The 22,626-nt window shown below is 26.7% G+C and overlaps 1 protein-coding gene across 1 annotated transcript in view; it reads left to right on the forward strand.

Moving 5' to 3' along the window:
- Positions 1 to 22,626, forward strand: part of LOC101236448 (uncharacterized) — a 51,632-nt gene that overhangs the window by 20,348 nt on the left and 8,658 nt on the right. Inside the window, exons 8-14 of the mRNA XM_065807429.1 lie at positions 1,537 to 1,595; positions 2,547 to 2,591; positions 5,820 to 5,972; positions 6,152 to 6,304; positions 12,044 to 12,099; positions 13,616 to 13,703; positions 13,917 to 14,000. Of these exons, the coding sequence (XP_065663501.1) occupies positions 1,537 to 1,595; positions 2,547 to 2,591; positions 5,820 to 5,972; positions 6,152 to 6,304; positions 12,044 to 12,099; positions 13,616 to 13,703; positions 13,917 to 14,000 (638 nt within the window). The remainder of the gene's footprint in view (positions 1 to 1,536; positions 1,596 to 2,546; positions 2,592 to 5,819; positions 5,973 to 6,151; positions 6,305 to 12,043; positions 12,100 to 13,615; positions 13,704 to 13,916; positions 14,001 to 22,626) is intronic.

A 22,626-nucleotide genomic window follows, 5' to 3' on the forward strand; every position in this document is an offset into this window, starting at 1 on the left:
ACATAAATCTATTTTATGTCTGGTATTCATAAAGTATTGGGAGTAAGCTTCGAAAATGACGATTTGTATTGATACTCATAATTTGGCACGTATATATCCATTCAAGCTGAAATAAATTTTACCTGAAAGCTAAAACCCTAGGTTGCAAACATCAGTCCAATTTCAACTGCGGGAGTGTAAAGATATTTTTATCCAAAATTTTAAACATGTTTGAGTTTGTGTCTATAATATCGTTTTTATGGGAAATTCTTTTACTTCCACCAAAAGACAACAGCAGTTAAGACACATAGAATATTAGTGTTAACATACAGTGACAAAATTTTTTCTTTCAGAAAAAACATGCAGAAGTCGATTTCAACAATTCAAGAATGGTAATTTTGACCTCGAAGATGAAGAACATCCTGGCGCTGAGAAAAAGTTTTAAGATACCGAATTGGAGGCATTACTTTATGAAGATCCATGCAAGACACAGGAAGAGCTTGCAGATACATTGTGAGTTGATCAATTAACAGTTTCGAGAAGCTATAAAGAACTGGGAATGATTCAAAACCAAAGAGATTGGGTGCCATATGAGTTGAAATTAAGGGACATCAATAGACAATTTTTTACCAGCCAACAGCTGTTCTCGTAACAAAAAAGTTATGGTTTCCTGCATCGAATTGTTACTGGTGATGAAAATTGAGTATGGTACAACAATCTTATACGTAAAAAAGCATGGGTCAAGTCCAGCAAGCCATCAACATGTGACAGCGAAACCAAGTATTCATGGTTCCAAGTTCATGCTCTGTTTCTGGTGGGACCAGTTGGAGTAATATTATTATGACCATTACCAAAGACAATTGATCAAGCTGAGCCTTGAAGGACAAAAGGGTGCTATATACCGAAAGACATGACAAGCTTATTCTTCAACATGACAAAGCGCAACCCCATGCTGCAAATCTTGTAAAAAGCTACCTTGAAAACCTGGAATTCATACGCCACTCACCATATTCACCAGACATTGACCCTCTGATAACCATTTATTCTGCTCAATGACACATGGCCCAGTTGAGCAGCAATTTTCTTCTTATGACAATACCAAAAATGAGTTGGTGACTGGATTGGATTAAAGGACCAAGACTTTTTCCAGCATTAAATCAGCATACTACCTAAAAGATAGAACAAGGTTGTAGTTAAATGCTCTTCCGCAGTGCTCTTTGACAAGACCATAAGGTCTTCTCAAAGGCATCTCAAACAAAATTAGTAATCAAAAATCAAGATAAAACTAAATATATTAGACATAAAAACAAAATAAACTCCACTAAAAAAAATAAAGAAATAAAAATAGTTTTGACTATTGTATCATTTGTGATCTTTGTATCCGACAAACATTTTAGGTAGCTACTTCTTTATCTACACTAATTTTTAAAATACTGTATGTGCCTGTTAACTTTTATTCACCTAGTTTCAACATGAAGTTATAATGAATTTTGCACAATTTTACAATTAATTTTTTTTGTTTTCTCAATTATTTTAATGATGATGTTTTTTTTTTAGAAAATTATGGAGAAAATCAATGTTCAACAAATATATATGAACCTTCAAAGTTAAAAAGTGTGAGGACTTATTTGTCATTAAATATCAATGCTCCATCTTTTTTAAATTGAAATAGGTTTTTATACAATTTTAATTTCTTTCGATGACATCGTACCAAGTTCTGCGGGGGCTTGAGTACATCATTGAAGGTTTGGATCTTTATATAAAGAATGTTACTGCAAAAATATTTAATTTTTTGGTTTTTTTTTTGTCTTATTTCTGACTGAAAAATATCATACATTGTATTATTTATAGTGCAATTATTCATTATAAATATTGAAAACAAAATTTCTCTTAAATATCAGTTTAAAAACTTGATAAATTTTTTGCATTTAAGAAGTTTGTTTTGTATGTTTTCTATTCTTATTAATTTGCTCAGTTTCGAGTAAAAATACTTCTTTCAGCCATTCAATAAACGTGTCGTGCTCCATCCAACCTGATTTTGAAATTAAATATTTCAAAATTTATTTTTAAATTTGATATTTAAAATATAAAAAATATATATTTAAATTTGATATTTAAGTATAAATATGTGTTTTATATATTTATTTTTATTTAGTTATTATATATATATATATATATATATAAATTATCTTATAAAAATATGTGTCAACCTAGATTAAATAAGTGTAAATGTCAACCTAGATCTTACAAAAGGAAAATATAAAAATTTTAAAAAGTAATGATCATTTTATATAAAAGTTTGAAATGAGAAAAAATGAGAAACTTTTTTTTTCTTCTGGTGAAATCTTTTATTCTTTTTTTTCAAAATGTTTATGTTAATGTGCTCATGTTATCATGTTATTATATTTAATTTATTGCATTGATTTTTATTAAATCAATATTTATTATATTTATTTTTTTAGCTATATTTATTTTTAATTTTTTTTAATATTTATGTTATTGTGTTCATTTTATCCTGTTATTATATTTATTACATTTATTTTTTATAGTATATCTATTTTTTATAGATTAATAATCCACTGAAAAGTCGACTTTCACAAAAGTTAAAAAAGGTAATTGTGCATATAATTTTTAATTTTTACATTATCCAAGATGTTTTTAATATGTATAATCTTGGATTATGTAACAATTAAAAATGACAGTGTATATACATATATATATATATATATATATATATATATATATATATATATATATATATATATATATATATATATATATATATATATATATATATATTTATGGTGTTCATTTGCATTTTAACAGTTTTTCTAGAAAAACTCTTAAAATGCTTAAATAAATATCATAGAAACAACTGTTGTTAATTTCTCCATGAACTTTTTTATCTCCATTGTATAAACACCCTAAAATGCTGATTGCCTGCGCAAGCAAAATCAGAGCGGGGGGCTTGTGTCATCTGGCAAGTTTGTTTTAGATTCACTGCTTCTGCACTTATTTACTCCTACTACCAATACCACCATTTTAAAAATTTTGTGTTGTTGGTTTTTTTGAAAATTAATCTGAACAAAACCTATTTTCATTACTTTTGAGCAAAAGTTCATTGATTTATGACAGAGGAAATCAACTATTTTACAAAAAGTTAAAACCATTATATATATATAGTTATAAACCTTATATATAAAAAGTTAAAACCCTTATATATATATATATATTTAGTTTCCAACTCGCTTTCCAGACAACCCCAATCATTTACCTTCTCTACTAGACTTATGTAGTGTTTCTGATCCTAGTCAGTACTCAGTTTCTCTACATTCACCCTTAGGTGCTTCTGATCACAGTTTGATCTCTCTAAAACTCTTATCTCATTCTTCTTCATCATCTGAATCCTCCTATCATTGTACCTCTTACAACTACCTTAAAGCTGACTGGGATTCTTTATGTGATTTTCTTCGTGATAGCTTTTGGGTAGAAATCTTTCGTCTTCCTGTTGACAAATGTACTTCTTACATAACTTTGTGGATTCAGGCTGGCATGGAATCTTTATTCCCTCTCAATGATTCTAGGTCAAGCCTCACTCTCCTCCATGGTTTTCCTCACATTGTGCTGCTGCTATTGCCAATCGAAATCGTTACTTCCATATCTATCAGCAAAACAATTCTCCAGAAAACAGACATCTGTTTACTAATGCTAGGAAACATTGTAAAGAAGGTTTTGTCTAAAGCCAAAGCCTGCTAATCTCAAGTCTTGAAATCTCATATTTCATCACAAAAATTAAGCTCTCGTGACTTCTGGAGAATTTTTAACAGTATCAATAATAAGGGCAAATCTGTAATTCCACCTCCCTTGTATGGTTCAGACTTTGTCACCTCACCTAAAGACAAAGCTGAATTGTTTGCTAAGAACTTTTTATCAATATCTTCTTTTGATTTCACTTGTTGCGTTCTACCTGATATAGCCGTCAAACAGGTTGATCCATTGCTTGACATTTGTATCACTCCAGCTTTTGTATCTAAAGTGATTTCCTGCTTAGACTCTTCTACAGCTTGTGGCCCAGACAACATACCTGTTATAGTCTTGCAGAAGTGTTCTCCGGAGCTGTCGTCTATACTCTCAAAACTATTTAACAAGTGCTTATCAGAGTCTTGTTTTTAGGCCTGCTGGAAAGCGGCATCTGTTATCCCTATTTTTGAAAATTCTGGAGAGCGATCTAATTTGTCTAACTATCGTCCCATTAGTCTTCTTTCTATCATTAGCAAGGTTTTTGAACCTTTAATTAACAAACACTTAATCTCTTATCTTGAATCTAATAACTTACTTTCTTATCATCAATATGGATTTTGATCTTCTCGTTCTACAGCTGATTTGCTAACAGTAATAACCGATGGGTTTTATCGTGCATTAGATAAAGGTAGAGAGGTTAAGGCAATCGCTCTTGACATTTCTAAAGCTTTTGATAAAGTTTGCATGCTGGTCTTCTCCATAAGCTTTCTTCTTATGGTGTATCTAGTAATATCTTTATGGTTATTGAATCCTTCCTTTCCAATCATAGTACAAAAGTTGTCCTCAATGGACAGCACTCTTCTTCTTATTCTGTAACTTCAGGGGTTCCTCAAGGTTCTATCCTCGGCCCTATACTCTTTTTAATTTACATTTGCAATCTTCCAGGTATTCTCACATCTAAGGTGGCATTGTTTGCTGATAATACTACCATTTATTCTTGTCGTGATAAGAAGCCAACACTCTCTGATTGCTTGGAGGGGGCATTTAAGCTTGAAAAAAATCTCAATTTTGCTACAGCATGGGGCTCATAGTGGCTGGTGAACTTTAATTCAGATAAAACTCATTTTTTTTCAGCCAACCGTTATCGCGATGATTTAGATCTTCTAGTGTTTATGAACGGTCATGTACTTGATGAGTCATCCACTCTTCATCTTCTAGGATTAACTCTTACTTCCGATCTTTATTGGAAACCATATATCAAATCTGTTACAAAATTAGCATCTGCTAAGGTTGTATCTCTTTATCAAGCTTGACACTTTTTTACTTCAGATTCTATTCTCTATCTCAATAAATCTCAAATATGGCCTTGTATAGAATACTGTTGCCATATCTGGGGCGGATCTTCTAGTGATGCCCTTTCTCTTTTAGACAAGGTTCAAAAACGCATTGTAAATATAGTTGGACCTGCTCTTGCAGTCAACCTCTAACCATTATCACATCGTAGTAATGTTGCTTCTCTTTCTCTTTTCTACAAATACTATAATGGGCACTGCTCTAAAGAGCTAGTGTCTTTTGTGCCATCTACTAACATTCATTCTCGTGTTACTCGTCGTTCAATTAAGTGACATCCTTTTTCTGTGACTGTTCCTAAGTGCTTCAAAAACTCTTATTCGTCTAGTTTTTTTCCTTGAACATCAGTTCTTTGGAATTCCTTTAAGTCATCTGTCGCTTGTTGTCTTGCTCTGCAATCGTTGTTTTTTCTATTCCGGTGACTTTCAACTCTGATTATTGGTTGCTTGCAGCCTTATATAGCCTATATAAGGCTGTACATATATATATATATATATATATATATATATATATATATATATATATATATATATATATATATATATATATCAGTTATATATATATCAGTTATATATATATATATATTAGTTATATATATATATATATATTAGTTATATATATGTATATATATATAATATATATATATATATATATATATATATATATATATATATATATATATATATATATATATATATATAGAGTATATTTATATATATATATATTTTTTTTTGTTATATTTTTTTTAGAAAAAAAAAAAGCATTTTGTAACTCAAAGTACTGAATCTTCAAGGATGAATTTCGCAGCACCAACTGTAATATCTAGAATACGTGAGAAACAACCTGTAGAGAAACAAACCAGCGAATATTATATGCGAAATAAAGAAAAAGATAACAACTTAGTGATTGTTCATTTGTCATTTTTGCTTTTTCATAATCTTTTTTGATTTTTATGGTTACCTTTTGTCTCTTTTTTGCTTTTGATTTTGCTTGTTGAAAATATGAAATAGTAATAAATTAATATAGTATCTCGTATTTTTTAGTTTTTTAATCTGAAATAAATTTTCATACTTTATTTAAGGTGAAAGAAGCTGCCAACAAATCTGGATTTGTTAAGTCTTCACTTGTTTTCCAAGAACCCACTCCAAGTAATAGCATTGAATCCCATTTTGAGGCGACTTATGATAAAAGAAAAATGAGAAAAAGATTATCGATTGACGAATCTCAGAATGAAGTGAGACTTTAATACGTAAATAATTAAAGTATTGACAAAAAATTATTATGTTATGTTGATATTTACCTTAGAGTTTATCAACTTTATCCATCTCACAATTTCTTACATGATCTTCCATAAGTAATATAAGATAAAGTTTTAAATTTATGTAAACCTCAGAAAATATTTTTAATTAAAAAGTGGGTGATTGAGAGGGATAATGAAATCTTTGTATTGAAAAATCATTTTTAATTTTTTAGGTATTTTTTCTCAGGTGAAAAAAACTGAAGAAAAAAGAACTGTATAAAAACAAATTATCGATAAAAAAAAAGTGAATTTAAGGATTAGGACAAAAAAGTTTAAAACCAAAACAAAAAGATTTTATAAAAAAATCTTTTTGTTTTAGAAAATTGCTTTTATTATTTTGTTTTATTATTTTCTTTTATTTCTATTATTTTTGCTTAATCAAGTTAGTCGGATGTTTAAAACCTGTTTTTAAACTAATTTATTTTACTAAGATTTTTTTTGAAGAAAATTCTATGAGCATCATTCATGTTTTTTATTACATTCATTTTGTTTGCAGCATTTAAATAAAATTTATTTTACCAATGAAAAACAAAATGTTTAACTTTTTAATGATTCAGGTAACCATTTACGTAATTCAAAATGCAACTAATACATTTAAAAAAATGATGCATAAGCTTTTTGAATTAAAAAAAATGTAATTTTGAAGCTCATTTTGAATTGAGAAAAAACCTGGTTCAAAATGCGATTGTAACATTAAATTTTTTTTTATACATTTGCACTTTGAATTGAAAACAAATTAAGCTTCAAAATGCAGCAATAACATTTTAAAAACCAGTATAGTCCCATTTTGAAGCATTTTAAATCATGTGCATTTAATTCAAGTTGGTTTCTTTTTATGATGTTTAATAAAATTGTATAATACGTTGTAGTGTATTCTTTTTTAAACATAGTGTATAATTTACATACATTTTTTTATACTTTGAACGATATTTAAAGGTTTCTTTTTAAATAAAACAGTAAAAATCTTTATAGTTTGAAATATGGTTTTATTAATAAACACTTTTTTGTGAGTAACAAACTGTCTAGTCATCCTGTCATACTACCAACAAGCATTTTTTTCAAAGTTCAAGTCACCCTTTGAGAAAATAAGTTGTCCACTGCCACTGGGCAACCTTAAGGCTGCACCCCTTCGTAAGATCAAATTTTTGTTTTCCATTTATTAATTAATGGTCTTTTAGTTTTAATTTAATGTTTTAATAGAAAGATTTTATTACCCATTTTCATACCCCACTTTTTGATTAACAATATTTTCTAAGATTTTCATGAAGTTAAAATTTTATACTATTTATTTATTATTCCATTAAGCTAAAATTACATCTTCATTTCTTACACAACAAACATACTAAACATGTTTACCACATGTTTTAGTAAATTATTGATGTTGTTCTTGAATTGGTCTTGTAGTTAATAACATTTGAAAATTTCAATTTTTAAATGTTACTTTAAATCTCCCAATAAACACGTGAACATCTATTAAACCTTGAAACTTCTTTTAACCAAACCTTTAGTTTTGGTTTATTATCCTTTCAAAATGAAATCCAGAGTAACGTTTTGAAAAAGGTCTATTAAATGTTGAGATTCAAATCTATTTTTTGCTTATATTATTAAATGTATAAAAACATTTAGATTAAGCGTTTAAATTGAGACCAGTATTTACCATTTTGAATTTTAGTCTAATTAATAATATTATTTATATGAGGTTTCTTTTATTAATCAATCTTACTACTCAATTTACAAGATTATACAGTCTTACGTCTATAATAATATAATAATAAACTGTTATATATACTAATACAATAATATAAAGTACATTTATGATAAAATATTATTATATTATTTGAATCATATTAAATTAAAGACTTTTTTTAATACTTTACCTATTCAAAGTTTTCATTGATGTACAGTTAAAAATGCCACAAGATTACTTGTTAAAATGTTTAACATGTCTAAAAATGTATCAAAACGTTGTAATAAAATTTTTAGACAAGTTAAACACATTTTGTGTTTACTTGTCTTTAAACTATTTAAATAAAATCATCAAAAATATTCAAACTTTATATACTCAATTTTATGTAATGTTTGGTGTAGGTTTTATCCTTTTAATGTACACATGTATTGAATGATATAAAAGGCTTACAGTATTGACTTCTATTAATTGATATTAAAAATGATTAATCAATACTCTAAGCGTTTAATCGATGTTTAATAAATGTATAGGCTAATAAGTTTGTAATGTACACTTTAATTTTCTTAATGTGTACATTTAGTAAATGTTTGTAATTACAACTCATGTTAATAAATATTGTAAACGTTTATTCAACGTTTAATAAACATATATATTATAAGGTGTGAAATCTAAATCCAAATCAATTGTCTATTTAAAATATGTTTCGTGCCCACTGGGTTACAGAGTAGAACTTATGTCAAAATTGATTTTTCAATGGCGGGGTGAACTTTTTTCAAAAGATATGGAAATAATAGTTCATTTTATGGTTTTTAGGTAAAAGCTCATCAAACTATAGTACAGGAGCATGGTGTTAAAAAAAAGTCATAACCCTAATGTATATATATATATATATATATATATATATATATATATATACATATATTTATATATATATATATATATATGTATGTATATATATATATATATATATATATACATATATTTATATATATATATGTATGTGTCTATATATATATATATATATATATATATACATACCTACATATATATATATATAAATATATATATATACATACATATATATATATATACATATATATATATATATATATATATATATATATATATATATATATATACATATACATACATACGTATACAACCCTCGAAATTAGGAAAATTTGAGGCCGGCAATAATTTGCCGACCTCATTTTTTTCCTAGAATAAGAAATATATATATATATATATATATATATATATATATATATATATATATATATATATATATACGGTTAAGTAGTCTAAGTCTAATAACGCGACCCTTTTATATTTAGTTGATTATTATTATGTAAATGCTACATTTTTGAAAAAATCTTTTTGATTAGGTAATATGATTATTTAGCTCTAGAAATATTATAGATTTATTGCTCACACCTAAAATAATTTCAAAGAAATATCATATTTCTTAAAATGGTACTAATGACGATATAAGCCTCGTATGCGTCCAATATCGCCACCCACACTTTTTTTTATATTATGTTATTCATAACACAGATTACGTTAAAGAAACAAAAAATGAATTATTCGTAAAATTATTCATATTATTTGTTTAACTTTTTATTACAAATCTAATCTAATTTTCAGTCACTTTCGTTACTTGATGTACACCCTACTTTGCACAAAGTGCATTGAATCCAATCATCTTTTGTCGTTGTAAGAGAGTCCGCAATCACCACAAAACATTTCTTACTTTTCTTTTTCAATGATTTTCGAATTTTTTTCAAATTATGTTTCATGGCCATTTTTGTTTGTTATACGAGTTATACGAAAATTTAAAAAATTGCAATTTCAATATCGCCTCGAGATTCGACAGATGTTATTTCAACGCTATTTTCAATTTCACGTGAATTGACTATTTCATTTTCAGATTCTATACCCGAGATGCAGGCATTAGAATTATAACGCTTTTTTTGGTTTTAAACGTTTCCCAAACATTATCTTCAGTTGCTATTACAGACTCATGCTCTTGTTTGATAGAATTAGGAGATGATAATTCTGAAACTGCAGGAAGGAAATCTTGGTCGGGTACGATGGATTTCACAATTACATCAGTTAAGTTTTCTAACACTGGTTTACTAACAACAACGTCATCAAGCAAAGAATTTTGACCGCATCTTTATATTTAATCCATTCTCCATCTTTTTGTCTAGATCCAATTACTTTAAATTGTGTGTGAATGACTACGATGTTTGTCGAAAATTGACGAAGCTTTTTCTGGTAATTGGTGCTGGTTAAAATGACGCAAAAAAGTACAAAATTCTTTCTTAATAATATATCCTTTTGAAGTCATGCGAAAAATACTTTCAGGTGGCAAATTATTGCCATAACTTATGTTCCAATTTTTTTCTATTATACAAAATCATAGGTGGAATCCAATTGGTTCCAGTAGCATTTGTACATGCAACTACAGTAATAGTTTCTCCTCTATCTGCATGAGTAGCTGTGTGTACACATTTTGCTCCTTTTTTTGCCATTACCACATGAGTGCCAGTCATTGTAATTGCAATCCAGATTCATCAACGTTTCAATTCAAGATGGTGTGCTAAATTTAGTTTTTCATAGACTTTATCAACAAGATTGTAAAAGTTTTGAACAGTTTCAGCATTGAATCGCATTAGCCTACCATAATTCAAACTTTCACATTTCCTAGGAGCAACATCAGGATGGCGCCTGAGAAATCCTGCAAGCCAATCTTTGCCTGAAATTATTTAATTCATTAGTATAGTTATTTTAATTTTAATATTTCATTTAAATATATATGGACAAAACTGATTTTGATTAATTTTTCTAAATTTGAATATAAAATAAAAATTAAAAACTATTAAAATAAGTACCAGCAATTTTATTCTTGAAATGATGTGGTAGATTTTTTTGAGTACATATTTCATATGCATATTTTTTAAGTTGTATTCTTGTTATACCAAATCCAATTTCTTGAAGACGAAATACTCTTTGCTTCAACTCAGATTTTACTGTTTTGGGAATAATGCACTTTCGACCTAGTTTACGTTTTGGTGATCTATCCTTTCTCGTTAACCAGTCTCTGAGAGTTCTTTGAGGAATGTTATAATCTCGCAATGCTGCCGCTACAGGATTTCCGTTTCTAACAGAATATAGAGCCTTTTTTAAATCCTCTGTTTTCTATTTTGCCCTAATATTTATTTTTTAGGTTTAGTCATTCTAAAAAGAACAAAAATAAAATTTTTTAAATTAATTGAAATATCAACATTGCATTTGTCAAGTGACAACAAAAGCATTTATAAACATTCCCTAAACAGTCATTTTTGTGTTAACTGATGCAATTAGCGCAGCAACTTAAATAATATTTTTTAAGAATTTTAAAATTTACGTTTTTTGTTTCTTTTTTTTAAACTTCAAGATTAAATAACAGTAGTTTAAAGTAAATTTGAGAGCAAAAACATTAAATTACAAGCTTCAAGTGCAATTACAACACATATACACAAAATCTCAATATCGAAAAATGAAAATAAACATGTGGCGTTATTAGCCCATTCCAGTCAGGCAATATTGGCCAGATATCAATGTTTTACGTAAAACGATTATTTTTGTTTACATTGTGAACATTGCATACTTTACATGAATAAACAAAAATACCAATAAAACATTGTTTTGAGCAAGTATAATTAGAAGCAATATTTTTTTGATCAATGATAAAAAAAGAATGGTCTAAGATTACGCTCTCTACACTGTATAGAATAATTGTGAATAACTCAAAACCACAATAAAATGGGCGAAAGTTCAAAAAATATGGTGCTTTATAACTGAAAAATGATTTATCTAAGAAGTTCTGACAATGCTTCCTAAATTTTGTCACTAAATATTCTTTAAGCCAACTTTAAAAAATGAAATGGTGGTATAAGCCATTGGCGGTATTAGACTACTTTACCCTATATATTATTTTTTAGTTGGAAAAATCAAACAATATTCTAAGAATGACAAGCAAAGGTTTAAAAGATATGAGGTTTGTTTTATATTTTTTAATTTTCTTAAAGTTCGTGTTTTTTAAAAGTTTTCTAAAAACTATAAAATCTTACTTGGTTTAATAATATTTTTTTTAGAATTTTTTTTTTTTTAAATTATGGAAAGGTTTTGCAGATATTTTTGATAAAAAAGAAAATTGAAAAAAATTATAAATATATATGTTGAATAAATTAAATTTTTATGAAAATTTTCTGTTCATTGTTAATTACAAATAGATCATTTTTATCATCCATTTGCAATTTACATTTTTTAGCCAATTTTTAGCCATTCACATTAACATTTAGTCATATACATTAACATTTTAGTCATTCATATTGACATTTTAGCCATTAACATCAACATTTTAGCCATTCACATTATCATTTTAGCCATTCACAATAACATTTTAGCCATTCACATTTTAGGGTTGAAAATTTCCTGGAAATTTAGTGAATTTTGGGAAGTCGGGAAAATTTACGGAAATTTTGTGAATTTTCAAATATTTGTTAAAAAAAAATTTTAGGAACTTTTTGATTTTTTTTTAATTTTTACTATATTTTTACTGTTTTAATAAGGTTTATATAAAAAAATCAATAAACTTTAGAGATAAATATCTAGGTATTTATTTCTAAAGGTATTCACTTCTATTATTAGTAAGTAGGCTTTTGTAGAAATTTTCAACCCTTTTATAAAAATTTAAAAAAAGATGTATATATAAAAAAAAGATGTAGTGCCTATAAAGGTAGCAGGTCTTTTAAAAAATTTTTTTTTTATTAGATTTTAAACGATTTAGAAATTTTAATATAAAATTTAATATGACTAAATTTTCTCCAAAACGACTTGTGGTTTTTCATTCTAATGTATTTTGGCCAAAAAAAATATGACAATTAATTGTCATATTTTCTTATAATATAATTTTTTATTTAATTTTATCTCATTTTTAAAAGGATTAGATGCATAATTTCCTGCAATTTTTTTAAAACATAGTAGTACACTTAAAAAAAAAAAAATTTTTTTAATTCCAGAGAATTTCTGGAAATTTTCAACCCTAATTTTAGCCATTCACATTAACATTTTAGCCATTCACATTAACATTTTAAATTAAAAATGAAAAGTTGGATAAGTTATTATAAACTTTTACTATGCAATCATGGATTGTCTGAAGGCATCTTTTTCAAGGGAAAGAAAAACAAATTTAGTAATTTGCAAAAAAAAGTATCTTTAAATGGAAAGTTTAGTATTTTTAAATGGAAAATTTAGAATCTTTAAATGGAAAGATTTAGTTTAATATCTTTGTATTTTATGATTTAAGCTTGTATTAATTAAAAAAGAATGGTGTATTTTATTTTTATTTTTTTAATTGTTTTAATACTTTAAATATATTTGTTTATTTTATTTCTTATTTATTTTTTCCTATTATTAAAAAAAAAAAATTTTTTCAACTACTTAATTATTTAGACTATTTTTACAATAATAATTTAATTTTTTTTCAATATTATTGTTATTTTATTACATAGAAATGAATTGGCAAATAAAGATCTGCTTGTTCTCAATGCAGAAGAAGAAATTAAAGAAAAGCTAAAACCTCTGTTGGATAAGGCCCAGGCTAGAATCAAGATTTAGAATCTTTTATATTTTATGTATTTTTGTGTTTTAAAATATTTACATTTTGAAGTTTAATATATATTTTTTTATCAGTGATAAGTGTCATAGAGAAATAAATTTACAGTAGTTGTCAAAAGACTATTTACAACTTAATTCACATAACTTACATCACAACATTTTGTTTTGCTTACACTTTATAGTATTAAATTTCAGGCTATTGCAGATGAAGATGCTAAACGCCATGAAGATTATAAATCATCAGTTTATCGAAGACTAGCAGATGTTGCCTCTCAAAAGGTTTTTTTTATCTTTAACACACACACATACATACATACATATATACATACATACATACATACATACATACATACATACATACATACATACATACATACATACATACATACATACATACATACATGCATATATATATATATATATATATATGTATATGTATATATATATATGTATATATATATATATATATATATATATATATATATATATATTTATATATATATATTTATATATATGTATTAGGGTAGGCTAAAACTTAAAAACAAAAAAAGTGTCCCCTCTAATTACTTGGCTTTTGATGCAACATGAAGGTTTGTAACAAAATAACCAAATGGTTATCAGTTTTAGTCAACCTATTCGAGGTTATATAAAAGACCTAAAAAGTAGTCAAATTTCTTGGGTAAAAATTCTTAAATTCTTTATAAAATGCTTAACATTTGTTCATTATGTATAAATTTTACGCCTAAAAATACAGAATTTAATTTTAAACATTTTTCGTTTAATGACATTTTCTTGTAGCACCTAAATTTAAAGTTATCTACAGAAAACTAAAATATCTAGACTTTTTTTTCCATCGTCCCCTCAAAATTAATAAAAACTACAAAATTAAAAAAAATTTAATGATTATTTTTTTTCGTTACTTTTAAAACAATTTTTATATTTTATTTTAATTATTTCTAATTACTTTCCATTTTTAAATGTTTTCTCCTTTAACTTTTCTCGTTTTTTTTTTTCTTTTATTTGATTTGAATTTGAATTTTTTGTTTATATTTTTTGCTTTTTTATTTTTTTCTTTTAACTTTCCACCTTAAAGCAAGTGCTTGAAGGATGTCTTTAAAGACTATAGACAGCATTTATAGAGATGTTAGAGTAGAATATATTCATTTATGGGTAAATTATGTTTATTCAATATCTGTCACAAAAATTAAAACAATGCTCAGCAGTTACATTATAAACTTTCATAAATTTGTGAACTATAAGAAAAAGAAAAGAAGCAAAAATATGAAACAGCAGCAGGATTTATAGAAGAAGCAAATCAATTATTTGATGTCCATCAAAAAGACCACAAGAAGCAGAAATTGAAAAGAAGTTTCTATTTAAAATGACAGATGAAGATTACCAGTTTTATGAGGTGAGCATCATGAGGTGATAACATCAAAAGTTTAGACCCAACTTTAAATCATTTACTCAAATACTCAAATTCAAACATAAAATTACATTTAATGTCTAGTAGTTAGAGATAAAAAGTGTTCTATAGAATTTTTTTATTTCAAGATCAAACAGTCAAGGCTACTGCACTTCTACAACAAGCATGACTACCACATACTGCAACAGACATAGCTACTGCGTTTGTTCTTGCAACAGCTTCTAAAGCTTGATATTTGCAATTAGTTATTTTTGTATTAGTAGTGGAGATATTAAAAAGATTAAAAGCTATGATAACTAAAAACTTGCAATTTTTGTTGAATTTTTTCTTGTAATTTTATACTATATTTTTGTTTTACAGTAAAATAATAAAGAATTGAAGAAAACAATAAAGAAAATAATAAATAAAAATAATAAAGAAATGAAATATTTTTTTTTGTGGAGTTCAAAATTAAAACAAACCACAAATTCCTCTTTGCGTATTTTGACTAAATATATTGGAGTAGAAAAAGATTGGCTAGAAACTGAAGTTCTTGCACTGAGAGATAGAAAAGGTCTAATAACTTAGGAAAAATTTCTTTTTTTAGACAATCTTAGTCTTGTGTAAGTCTTTAATTTCCAACTGATAGAAAATTTTTCAATTTTAAGTTTTCAAACAGTTTTATAAAAATTTAAATTTTATATTTTTTTGTTGGAGATATCATCTTGCTGAATAAGAAATCTTGGCGGCAGATAAAATTTGTATTAAAACAGTTGTCCAAGTCCAATCCTTTGCTTAAGAGCTTTGCAGTCATATGGTGGACAAAATGTTGGATAAACAAAATTTAGGTGCAACATTACTTTGTGCTTATGAAAATTCTGCATGTAAAAAGGTTAACAATTGTTTTGTTGGAATTTACATTTTATGCATTTGATCTAGAGATGATAAAGTTTCACAACTTGATTTAATATGGCTGAGATCTTAAAGTGATAAGACTGGAGAAAAATCAGGCTATTAAATTGACAAGATATAAACAAAAACAAGTAAAAGGAAATTTATAGGTGTTACATCATTTGTAAAAAGAAAAATTCTAATAAAAAAGCTTATATTACATAGATTCAAATAGAAAATGTTGAAGATGAAGTTTATAAATCAGAGGAACATAATTTCAATCAAACTTCACCTGAAAATTTTAAGGATGCAAATAAAAAAAACTTAAGAAGACAGCTCAAATAATATTAAACAAAAAACTTGACCATTGAACAGTGTTAAACAGAATTATATGAAGCACTAGTATTTCTTTGATATAACACATATCTCTCCTAGCATATAGCATCTCATATAGCATATAGCATCTCATATAGCATCCTAGCATATAGCATATAGCATCTCATGCTGTTACATCTGTATTTGTTTTCCTTCAAGATTATATCAAATCTAATTATTTGACTTCAAAAATGGCTAATTTAGCATTAGATCACAAAAAATTTGGAGAGCCAGACAAGAAGTTATGGTTAAAACTAGGGTTTTTTCAGAGAAACTAATTATTGAAGTGCTTATTAAAGGTAAATTATTTTTAGATTTTTAGAAAAAAATTATTTTTAAAAAACATTATAATGGGTGATAACTAAAAAATGAGAATTATATTGGGTTATAATAAAAACAAATGTATAGAAAATGAAAATTATATTTATTTTAATTGAAGGTACATCACTTGTACCGTCATCAGCAGTTCGACTTTTATCATGACGTTGAAACAGGAGCATTGTATAGCATTTATATTGATTTGATGAATGCATCTTTTGATTCGGGTAATTAATTATTTGCAATTCTTAGCTCTCCAGTTGTTTTTGTATACTAACGAACTCAAATATCCAAAGAAATCTTCAATCGGGTAACACTGAGGCAAGTTTGTCGGATTGTGGTTTTTTGGTACATATGGGATGTTTTGGCTTTCCAAGAAGACTTAGATGTTGTAGAATTTTTATCTGCATAATATCGATCATTTCCTGGAACTTGCGTTTTAAAGAGGGGGAAGTAACTTTTGTCATCCAAAACAAAACATTTTCCAGAGTAATTTCGGGTCATCAGCAGCATTGAGATTTCACGGTTGATATTTGTTGCTCTGGATTCCGGTGCTCTTTTTTTTTTTGGTAAACTATTCCTTGTTTTTTCAATGATTTGCAGATATAAGGCTGCAAATCATTATCAAAATACAGTAAATAGTTGAAACTGGAACATTTTCGGTTTTAGAATGATTCACAGTAAACTTTTTCCAAGATTTTTGTGCATTTGATAGAACTTTACAATGCGCTCACATAGTACTTCTTGTTTTAATGGGATTTTAAACACAACTGCTTGGTTGTGTTTAAAATGCTGATAATTTAAATTAGCTGATGCAAAACAAAACATATGATAAGTTTGTAAACAGAGAGAGTATAGTTTCACCTAGGAGTACTTTTCTTTTTTTGAGTTTTGCTGTTTGATTTCAGAGGGTTAGAATTATTCTCATTTTTTAGTTGACCTGTTACTTTGATTTTGAGTGAAGATACAATTACTAAAAGGTTACTTTGAGTGTTGCACAAAGAAACAAGTTAAGCAAGGTACTACCAGGGACATGGTGGGGATCGAAGTCTGAACTTCTCCCTTATGACGTAAACACTCTACCACTACACCACTACCGCATAACTTTACAAATTCAATGACTGGATCTGGTAAGGATAATGGATTGTCAGCTTTTCTGGAGAGACTTTTAGAAAATGTTTTCAGACATTTTGCATATTGCATACAAATAAGCTATCTTTAAGACACCTGACTGCAAATCTTGATAGACCTAAGATCTCTAATGATGAATTTACAGGGCTCATAGAAAAACTATTCTTAGATAGATAAATAAAGTACAATGATTAGAAATGTTTAAAAATGTTTTTTAGAGATAAAGTACAATGATTAGAAATGTTTGAACCTATTTGTTAGATTAAACCTCTAATTAAAATTCCTGGTGACAAAGTTTATGCAAACTGATGTAAAGTTTAAGTCAACTAGCGCTTCACTAAGCTTAAAGTTAGTTTCTTTTCTTGAATTAGATACCTTGAATCTTTTGCTTGTTAACTGAATGTATGACAGTCTTTGCCACAGCAGACGGCTTAAAAATGGTCTGACATTCCTTTTGTTTTACATAAGTGAATGTGACTTAGGAGGTGATATTTTAAAAAGGCTGAAAGTCCTTGTTCAGTTTATGGCTCAAGTATACTTTCATATGTGTTTTAGAATCAAGGTAAACCATTATTGCTTATGGACTCCATAATCTAATCAAACTTCTATCTATTAAGAGGTCAAACAGTCGAAGTTAAGGATACTGTTTTAAAATCTATTATAAAATATAAGTTGCAAGTTTTTCAATTTATTTTATTAGTCAACTTTATTATTAGTGTAAGATAAGTTCCACAGCTAGGTGATGCAAGTGTAAGATATTGAAAAAAAATCTCAACTTGATGCTGTCTCTTTCTGAACTTGTTTACGAATTTCGCAATTAACATAGCAAAAAAAGTTTCAGAGATGGTAAAAGATTCTCCTAAGGAACACCCAAGTGGTAATAGTTTTATTAGAGCAAGAGTTGAGCCCAAAGATGTTGTTCAAAATACATGAAATTATATACTGAAAAAAACAATGAAATTATATTGTTGTTAAAGCTTTTTTTTAATGAAATATTTATTGTCCATCATAATATGTGTTTTATTTAAATTATATGTAAACATATTAAATTTGGACAAACCTATTAACACCCATAAGATTTAATGATGTTTTAAATATTAAACTTTCAAAAAAAAATTTATATTTTAAATATTAAACAATTTATTGACAATTAAGTTTGATCTAATCTTTTTAATCAATTAATTGTTAATTTATTAATAATTATTTAAAATAGTTATTATAAAAATCTAAAACAATTATATTTTCAAACGCTTAAAAGAGTTTCGAAATGATCATGTAAAATTTACATTATAAAACCCTCATTTTACAACCTCCTCATTTTACAGCCTCTTTAAAAGAATATTAGATCAAATTTCAAATCTGTTAATAATTTAAGTTAATTTTTTGTCTGATAAGTTGTTTTAACAACAAATTATTTTTAAAATTTTTCTTTCTTCGATTAATATTTTCATTTTCATTAAATCAAAAAAAAATTTTAATATTTTTTAATAAAATGTTGCTTAAAATTAAACTGTGGATTCTGTGGTAGGTCTTCGCAAATTGTGGATGTTTTTATAATCGAATGTTGTTTAGAAATACCTACTACATGGTAAAATCACTCCCCTAATTTTTATTTCAAATTTTCATTGGTAATTTCGAATTTTTAAAAAATTTATAAAACATATACAGTAAATGGGGTCAGTAAAGGATGACGAATTGTTACTGGGGGTGGAGGGGTCTAAAACAGTCAAAAATTATGTGACAATTTATTAACAACCTCTAACTACAAATTTATAGGGTAACCAAAAAATGTTTTAAGCATTTAAAGCTTTAAAGAATCAGTTTTAGGCAGATGAAATATAATAAAAATTAAAAATATAGCTTGAAAATATACTCTATAAATCTTTTTTTTTTTCCTTATCCAGTTCAACAAACAAATACTTTCCTTTATTAATTCTTTTGATGAAAAATTAACTATTTTACATAAAACATTTAGTTATTATAATAAATATTATGTAGGAAGATTTAAATTTTCCCTTTACTAAATAAAAAAGATTCAAGTTTTCGAAAAGAAAATTTTGTGTACCACTAATTATATTCTTTTGTGGAAAAATCGTTTTTTTTAACATTTGTTGTTTTAAATTTAATCGAATCTGCTACTTTACTGGTTAAACCTGCAACTTCTCTGCTCTGCTTGAACCTGCTACTTCATTGGTTAAACTTGCAACCTCTCTGGTTGAATTCCTCTGTTTATATTTAAACTATTTCAATTGCATCAATATTTGATAGATTAATTCCCCATATGATTTTATGATCTTTTAAATTGATATTTTATATTATTCTTTTTTTTTCTTTTTTTTTTTTTGACAATTTTATTGACATTCTAAATCCTCCTTCATTTTGCCATGCCCCCTTCTACCCATATTCCCCATAGTTTTGAATTGTCACACTAAAAAAAACTTTGCTTTGTTTTAGTGAGTCTTATTTATTTTCTAATTTTTTAAAAGTTTAATCTCCATGATTTCACACTTGAGTAATTTGGACAGGTTTAAGTTAGAAATAATTTGGATGGGTAATTTGGACAGGTTTAATTTAAAAGAAAAGAGAGTAAAACATTTTTCAAAAATACAAATCTGTACCATACATCACCAAATTTTGTGACTGACTGTAAAAGACTGTAAATTTTTTAAATAAAATTCTTATCCATTTTGGATTTACAGCAACTTAAAGTTTGTTTGATTTTGATTGAAAAATGAGGGGGTAAAAGTGCCAAAAATGTTTCCATTTATTATAAACCTTATAAGGTGTTTTTAATAATGCTGAGATGCTGAAACTTGGTACCAAAAGAGTTTTAAACCTGCCAAATCCGAAAACTTTAGTTTTGTATCTCTATGTATCTTTTAGGATCCATGATCCATCCAAAATGTACTTAATAATGACAATAAAAAAAGGCATTGACAATTGTAGCTATAAAAAAAAATCTGATTGATACAAAAAAAAATTTATTTATATTTTCTTAAAGATAAGATGTATATCAACTTTACAAACCAATTTTTTTTGGCTTTTTTGGCTATGTTTACTTGAGGATTTATTGAGGTTTGATATGGACACAAAATTGTGTGATATTTTAAAAACCAGATACTCAATCTATCCTAACTTTTTCAAATCAAATTAAAAATTAGCAGTTTAGTAACTATTATTTTTATTTGTAATTTACAAAAAAATTAAAAGGTATAAAAAAAGCCCTTTCAAAAATAAAAATTTTTATGATTTTATATTTATTATTTATTATATCATATCAGACTCAGCGAACTTGAAATTAGATTAAACATAAAAATCTTTATTTCCTAAGGAAAACAATTTTTTCCAATCGTCTTAATAGTCTAAATTAATTTTCCAGTCGTCTTAATAGTCTAAAGTAGCAAAGTCCTGTTTTTGTAGTTGGTACTTCAACTTTGTAAATGATGTGGATATATGGAATTCAGCATTGGTTATCCACTGTTTGCCATTTTTAAACAACTGCGCAGGACCATTTGGACACAAATTTGACAAGCACATCTTTTTTTTCTAGATTAATGTCTTAAATGACTATTCACCACTTTAAGTACATAAAGTGTATACATGAAATAAATGTGAAAGTAGAAAAACAACTGAAAAAAAGTACTCCTCAATTTTTATTTCGAACCAAGTAGTAATTTTAATACAATAGTATAAGAAGATCAAACATTAAAAAAAAATTTAGTTATTCCTGTGGGAATCTAATAAAATTTTGAGCTTTTGCTTTAGTGATACCCATAAGCTTGCGCACAGAATAAGAATCAAAAGTATTTGATGCTTTTTTAAATGATAATTTATTTTTCTTTTAATAATAGCATAGTACTTTTCAATAACTCTCAATTAAGGGCAGTTTGGAGGATTTTCTGTTTTAGACACAAATTTCACATTATTCTTTTTATACCATTCCATAGCTAGTTTACAATATCGAATTAAAGCTAAATCAGGCCAGAACACAGGTTTGTTATTGTGTGATTTAATAAGAGATAAAAAGCGTTTTTGTAAACATTCTTTAACATATATTTGACCAGAAAGTGTGGACTGAGAAATATAAAATGCTGATTTTTTGCCACAACTGCATATAGCTTGCCAAATCAAAGCTTTTTTAGCAAACATGTCATGTTTTGTGTATTTAAATTTTTTATCTGCTTTTCCTCTATATGTGGCAATATAATAAACAGCACCAGCAACTTGTTGATAATCGTACTTGATATAAGTTTCATCGTCTTCAATAATACAGAAATTTTTAAAAATAAAATTGTCACACAACTTTTTGCGGCAAGTTTCTTGCACTTTTTTGTTGAGTTTCAGAACGGTTGGGCACTTTTTGTGTTTGAAAGAATGAAAACCATGTTTGTTTCTAACTTTAGCAACAAAACTATGAGAAAATCCATATATTTTTGTGTGTTCCCTAAGTTAAAGGCTTGGGTTATTCTTAAAACTGTTAACCAGTTTTCTAACTGGTTTTATGTCTTTAAAACCTTCCTTTCTTCCACCGCCAGATTTGTGTTTGATCGAATTTGTTTGAGAAAAACGTTGAATAACACGACAAATGGTCATGGATGTATTTGCGACGATTTTGCTATCGAATTGTAGCTTCTATTAGGATTTTGTAAATATTTGTGCATAATTTTTTCTCTTACGTCTTCTTTTGTCATTTTTAAAACTAATTTCAAGTTAAATCCAAAACCTAATATATTTTTTTGAAACCACAACACGTAAATAAAATACAAAACAATTAAAAAGATTTTA

Source organism: Hydra vulgaris, chromosome 10, assembly GCF_038396675.1.
Source record: "Hydra vulgaris chromosome 10, alternate assembly HydraT2T_AEP".
Classification (NCBI taxonomy): domain Eukaryota; kingdom Metazoa; phylum Cnidaria; class Hydrozoa; order Anthoathecata; family Hydridae; genus Hydra; species Hydra vulgaris.